Source organism: Myzus persicae, unplaced genomic scaffold, assembly GCF_001856785.1.
Source record: "Myzus persicae strain clone G006 unplaced genomic scaffold, MPER_G0061.0, whole genome shotgun sequence".
Lineage (NCBI taxonomy): Eukaryota > Metazoa > Arthropoda > Insecta > Hemiptera > Aphididae > Myzus > Myzus persicae.
This window is the reverse complement of record NW_019100511.1, coordinates 35,855-43,402: the sequence shown is the minus strand read 5'-3', so window position 1 is coordinate 43,402 and position 7,548 is coordinate 35,855. Positions and strand designations below refer to the sequence as shown.

Below are 7,548 nucleotides of genomic sequence, written 5' to 3'. Positions count from 1 at the left end.
ATACTGTTTCTCTTTCCTTCATGTATGGTTTCAAAAATTCCATCTCCAATTCGTATTTCCATTTTTTAACATTTTTGGCTTTTTGACCGGACACTGTTGCACTTTTTTTAATAGCTCTTCTGTAAGCGTCCCTTAAATTTGCCCATGACTTTTTACATTCTTGTGCTTAAAAAAAATATCAGAATCGGATCGTTATTCTATCTACTGAGTCCAAAATTCGCTATGAGTTAAAATTTTTATAAAACTCATCAAAATTATTGATTTAATATTTATTTAATAAATTAAAATAAAATATATTTTATAACTTTTTTTTTTTTATAGATTTTTTAGCGACAGGAGATTCCTATCAAACTATTGCTTTTAGTTTTCGATTGGGGCATTCAACAGTTCATTCAATTGTAGTAGAAGTGTGTACAGCCATTATAAAACAATTATTAAAAGAATACATACCAGAACCAAAAAAAGAAAATTGGGAGCAGATATCTAATGATTTCTGGGAAATTTGGAACTTCCCAAACTGTATAGGAGCGTTAGATGGTAAACACGTTGTTATAGAAGCACCTCCAAATAGCGGATCTATGTATTATAATTATAAAAAAACATTTTCCATAGTTTTAATGGCATTAGTTGATGCACACTATAAATTTATTGCAGTTGATATCGGGGCTTACGGAAGAAATAGTGACGGTGGTATTTTTTCAAATTCTAATTTCGGAAAAGCACTTGAACGAAACAAATAAAATATACCTGATGGAAAACCACTTCCGGGAACTAGTGAAAAAACCCCGTTTACAATAATTGGTGACGAAGCATTTCCCCTAAAAACATATTTATTGAGACCATACCCGGGTCCTCAAATGTATGCTGATAATACTAAAAGAAAATTTAATGACCGTCTCTCTAGAGCAAGGAAAGTAGTAGAAGATACTTTTGGACAGCTTACTCAAANTTAAAACATAACTGGTTGAATAACAATTTATTAGAAAACAACAAATACTTTTGTTTTAAAGATTAAAATATAACTCCTTCAATATAAATGTGTAATAAAACAACAAATACATTACCTATTCATATTTCATAATGACCACAATGTTTTATCAATTGATTGCAAAAATAATAATTTATTCAGGTGTTTTGAAGTAAGCCGGTTTCTTTGTTTATTTAGTGTCAGCCCAGCTTTTGAAAACAATCTCTCACTAGGCACAGAAGTAGCTACTGTTGATAAGTATTTGATTGCAATTTTTGATAAAATTGGATAGACGCTTGTCATTTCTTTCCAAATTTGGAGTGGATTGTCAGATAATCGTGCAACACTGGATTTTTAATATAAATTAAGCTCGCTTGGGAATCCTATTTCATTTGTCTGACGCAGTCCTCTGCGACCAGAAGATTGTTGTACAATTTGTTCGTGATCTTGCCACAAATCGAATGGTTTTGCCACATCAGGGTCTAAAAAAATATATATATATTATATATTAAACATATTATAATACAGTTTTTTTTATTATTTTGACTTGAATTTTTCATACCTAAGATGTCATCATCAGAAGAGCTCTCACTAACATAATTGTTTTGCTTTATCTCGTCAGAAATATATTTTAGCATGTTAGATAAAGCTAATGGATCTTTGAAATAAATTTTTTTGAAACGTGGATCTAAAATTGTTGACATGCCTAAAAGAGCAACATTCTCCACTGCACAAAATCTCTGTTCACAGTTGTGCAAAATTCCTGCTTTAAGCTGAGCACCTATCTGCTGTGTGGGTTCAAATTGATTAATGTTTTTTGTCATCATGTAGATCATGGGAATAACCATACTGGTTGTCACAAATTTTTGGCCACAAAGTTGTTTGGTAGCTGCTTCTATTGGTCTTAAAATGTCGATTATTTCAGAAATATCTTTAATTTCTTTGGCTGAAATCATAGGTGGAGCTGTAATGTGTCTATGCACAATATCATTAACTATGTTGCTTAAACTAATGAAACGTTCAAGCATGTAAAAAGTACTATTCCACCTTGTAGGTACTTCTTGGAGTAATTTGCCCTCACCTTTGGTCGCTTTCCTTAATTCATCACTTGCTACAACACTCTGTTTAAACCATCTCACAATGTTTTTTACATCTGAAATTAAATGTGTGAGTTCAGGGACACTTGAAATGGCATGCTGTGCAACAAGATTTAACGTGTGTGCAAAACATAATATATGGCGTCCAATTACATTTTTTTTCTTCATTATCACCGTCGACCTACTTCAAATTTCAAATGGGGGTGTGACTTATAATAACTTAATTACAACAACATAGTAATACTTTTATTAATTTATTTTAATATCCCTATATATCAATAAAAATAAACGAACAAATTATAATTGTAACCTTTTATTGGTTTTAGCATACTCAATTAGTATATTATCCTCAGCTTTATATGTCTATAAAAATTGCTTAGTACCCATCTACCTTTTGAATGATGCATATCTTTTAATTTTCGAACCGCAACTCTTACTTTACAAATAACACAATCAATATTGCCAATATATTCATATATTGAATCACTATCATCAGGTTCAATTTCATTTAAGTTTTCGTGTTATCTAATAGAGATTACCAAGTTTTCTTTGCCAATGTTTGAAGTTGATTATCTGAACTTTTTCTGAACCATTTTCATATGGCAGATTCCACATGATTTTTCTTCTCCCAAGTCAAGTTGAATGGAATTTTGATCATATAATATAATATTACTAGAACTTTGTGTAGAACTCTGCGTAGAACCTCGATTTAAATTATTGGAGTTGCTGCAAATTTTTTTGGATTTATTTTTGCTGATTTCTTGCACAGATTGCCTCTTTAATTTTTGTGCACATTTCACATCATCCTCAAATTTTTTTTATAAAACAGCCATCATTAATGTTCGTCGACGATGGCCATCAACAATACGGAATAGAGATGGGCAACATTTTGTGAACATCGATGTTCGATGTATCGATACATCGAAATTTGAAACATCGATTTTTTTTTACATCGATTCTCACGGTGAAAATATCGATGTTTTTGAAAATCGATGTTCATAGTAAAAACATCGATGTTCATAGGAAATCGATATTCGATGTTTTACTTATTATAAAAAATGCACAGAAAATCAAAATCTTAAAAATTCTAGAATAGTCATCATCTTATAAGAAAAAAAAATTGTATTTTAATTGTAATTTTCATATTAATATTAGTACAAAGTACATACATTCAAAATATTAACTCTTAGAATATAAAATATAAATGTATAAGTAAACAACAAATACATTTTTTTTAAAGATTAAAATATAATATAATATTCAAAATAGAACTCCTTGAATATAAATTTATAAGAAAACAACAAATACATTTTTTTAAAAGATAATATAATATTGTACTTAAAACATAACTGGTTGAATAACAATTTATTAGAAAACAACAAATACATTTTTTTAAAAGATAATATACCTACTATTGTACTTAAAACATAACTGGTTGAATAACAATTTATTAGAAAACAACAAATACTTTTTTTTTAAAGATAATATACTATTGTACTTAAAACATAACTGGTTGAATAACAATTTATTAGAAAACAACAAATACTTTTGTTTTAAAGATTAAAATATAACTCCTTCAATATAAATGTGTAATAAAACAACAAATACATTACCTATTCATATTTCATAATGACCACAATGTTTTATCAATTGATTGCAAAAATAATAATTTATTCAGGTGTTTTGAAGTAAGCCGGTTTCTTTGTTTATTTAGTGTCAGCCCAGCTTTTGAAAACAATCTCTCACTAGGCACAGAAGTAGCTACTGTTGATAAGTATTTGATTGCAATTTTTGATAAAATTGGATAGACGCTTGTCATTTCTTTCCAAATTTGGAGTGGATTGTCAGATAATCGTGCAACACTGGATTTTAAATATAAATTAAGCTCGCTTGGGAATCCTATTTCATTTGTCTGACGCAGTCCTCTGCGACCAGAAGATTGTTGTACAATTTGTTCGTGATCTTGCCACAAATCGAATGGTTTTGCCACATCAGGGTCTAAAAAAATATATATATATTATATATTAAACATATTATAATACAGTTTTTTTTATTATTTTGACTTGAATTTTTCATACCTAAGATGTCATCATCAGAAGAGCTCTCACTAACATAATTGTTTTGCTTTATCTCGTCAGAAATATATTTTAGCATGTTAGATAAAGCTAATGGATCTTTGAAATAAATTTTTTTGAAACGTGGATCTAAAATTGTTGACATGCCTAAAAGAGCAACATTCTCCACTGCACAAAATCTCTGTTCACAGTTGTGCAAAATTCCTGCTTTAAGCTGAGCACCTATCTGCTGTGTGGGTTCAAATTGATTAATGTTTTTTGTCATCATGTAGATCATGGGAATAACCATACTGGTTGTCACAAATTTTTGGCCACAAAGTTGTTTGGTAGCTGCTTCTATTGGTCTTAAAATGTCGATTATTTCAGAAATATCTTTAATTTCTTTGGCTGAAATCATAGGTGGAGCTGTAATGTGTCTATGCACAATATCATTAACTATGTTGCTTAAACTAATGAAACTTTCAAGCATGTAAAAAGTACTATTCCACCTTGTAGGTACTTCTTGGAGTAATTTGCCCTCACCTTTGGTTGCTTTCCTTAATTCATCACTTGCTACAACACTCTGTTTAAACCATCTCACAATGTTTTTTACATCTGAAATTAAATGTGTGAGTTCAGGGACACTTGAAATGGCATGCTGTGCAACAAGATTTAACGTGTGTGCAAAACATAATATATGGCGTTTTTTCCCATATGATAAATCAATCGCTTTCAACATATTAGCTGCTCCATCAGTTACCACAGCAATTATATTTTGTTTAGAAATGTTCCATTCTTTACACACTTCAACCAATTTGGTTGCTATGTATTCACTTGTATGCCTTGCATCTAATTCATAAACTCCTAACAAAGCAGAATTTAGCGTATATTCTTCAACAAAATGAATAGTAACACCAATTTAACTCCTGGTTTTAATATCAGTCCAAATGTCTGTTGTAAGAGTAAAATGTTGAATATTTTTGAATTTTGTCATAACAATCTCCTTCATAATATCATATTTGTTATAAATTTTGCGAGAAATGTATCTTCGACTAGGTATTTTAAAATTTGGCGATACTGTTTTCATTAAGTACTTGAATCCTTCATCCTCAACAATACTTATAGGCTGGTTGTCCTTACAAATCATATACATTATTGCTTGAATAAGTTTATCCGATTTTACTCCACCTTCTTTGAAACTTGTCATAACACCAAACGATTCAGCAATTGTTTTTTGCCGCTTAAATGCACCCATAAACATTTCATTTGATACATGATTGTCCTTAGTTTTTTCACTTGTACTAGGTGTACTAGGTACATCAGGGATCTTAGAAGTCGATGCCTCAGGTTCAGGATTATTCAGACTAGAAGTCGATGCTTCAGGTTCAGGATTATCCAGATTATCCTTATTAGCAATAATAGCCAAAGCATTTTTGTGTTTGCTTTTTAAATGGCCGTTCAAATTAGATGTGTTACCTAAAATCATTAAACAATATAATTTATTAGAAACATTATAATATAATTTACAAATACCTAATTATTTTAACAAAGATATTTTTTATTAAAAAAAATAATTAAATATTATTATAATAATATTATTCAATAAAAAAATTAATTAGAGTTGTTACCTATTAATTTTGTCTACATACTATAATATTCCACAATCGTTTTAAAAAGTCAAGAAGGTATTGATGAATAATTAAAAAATATAACTATTTATCTGTATAATAAATAAACATATTTAATATTATTTAAATACAAATTATTTTAAATATGTAAATTATTTTTCCATAAAAAAAATAGATAAGCTGGGATAAAAAAAATAAATTGGTTAATTTAAGAATGCATAAAATGATTAAATAAGCAGGAATTTAGTGTTCATTAGATTTCTGATTATATAATAAAATTCAGATACTTTACCTGATGTTTTGACCTTTTTTTGACATAGTGAACACGTTGCAGTTTTATCATTGTCTTTAGTGAAAAACTTCCACACATTGCTAGTTCTATTAGTCATTTTATTTATCTAAAAAATATTTTACAATATATATTATTTTAAATACATATTATTTATAAATAATTATTATAACTAAGATTTGTATTAAACATTATAATATAACATCCCTTGTATTAAAATTTTAAATTTTAAATTAATTGTACATTAAGTTGTATTGTTATTAATACATTCTACATTCTCCAGTGTAGGAAGTTACTTATTTCGGGTAGGTAATTAAATTACATTACTAATTCCTTATTAAAATGTTAACTAAATTATTTTTAAGTTACTTTTTTTATATGGTCAAGTTACATTACTTTTGAGTTTAAAAAGAATCTCAATTACAAAAGAAGTTTCTTTTATTTCTTCAATAATACTACTGGAGCTTAAGTTCTAAAAATGTATTTAACCAAAAAAAAGTAACGAGTAATTTAGTAATAATTACTTAAATTACATTTAAATTATTTACTTTATTTACTTTATTTAAATTAATAAATAATTAAATTACCATAAAAATACTTAAAAAGTAATTTCGTTGCAGTAACTTTTAACTTAAGATAAATGACTCCCTAACAGGCCTAACACTGCATTCTACAACATTCATTCATAATTTATAAAAGTCAAGAAAAGTTCCTTAACTAGGTTTTGTGGGGCCCTGATGTGAAAAATGTTATAGGGCCCCTGTACTTGTACTGCAATACAAAGAAAAAAAAAATGAGTGCACCAACTAACCTTTGTGAAACCCCAATACAACAATTAATATAATGAACTTGTGCTCATTTACTTTAAGCTAACTTAATTATTGTTATTTATTTACTTACCTTTGGTACTTGGGTATTATACTTAAGTTGTTAAAATAACAAATAAGTAGTAACAAAAATGTACTGTGTTCTCTGATGCCTGAAGAAAAAGAGAAAACTGAATAGTATTTGAAATCAGAAACAGTTCACACAGAATTCACGAATACTAAATGTCATTTAATATAAACGTTTTTTTACTGAGCGACGCACGTTGCACGAACTACGAAGTCGAGGGATAAAATGAATTATAAAATATAAAATTACAAATTACCTCTAATACGGAATTTCGGAATATTATTTTTGAAAATTCCATAATATAATGAATACTCACTTGGATCAATCAAATCTGGTAATACATCTTTTGCAAAGTCTTCAATTGTTTCAAACGTTTCCTTATTAATGGTACTCACAGCTTTTTTGTCATCATATCCATTGATAGTCAACAAAATTTTATCTCCTTAGGTACAGTAGTTGATAAAGCTTCTTCTGCCTCTTTAAACACATTGTTAATATTGTCCTCAGTACTTTCCTCCATTAAACTGAAATATGAATCAAAATTATACCTACTATTTTTATTTTTATGAGAATAAGCTTATTTTCAAACATTTCAGTCTAAACATATATTGTGTAAAAA

General features: G+C 28.3%; 1 protein-coding gene across 1 annotated transcript; it reads left to right on the top strand.

Annotated features, from left to right (window-relative positions):
* The first annotated feature begins 222 nt into the window (after positions 1-222).
* Positions 223-893, top strand: LOC111029234. The gene is made up of 2 exons (XM_022308189.1): positions 223-226; positions 322-893. The coding sequence occupies exons 1-2, from the start codon at positions 223-225 to the stop codon at positions 738-740; spliced, it is 423 nt and encodes a 140-aa protein (XP_022163881.1). The 3' UTR covers positions 741-893.
* The last annotated feature ends 6,655 nt before the right edge of the window (positions 894-7,548 follow it).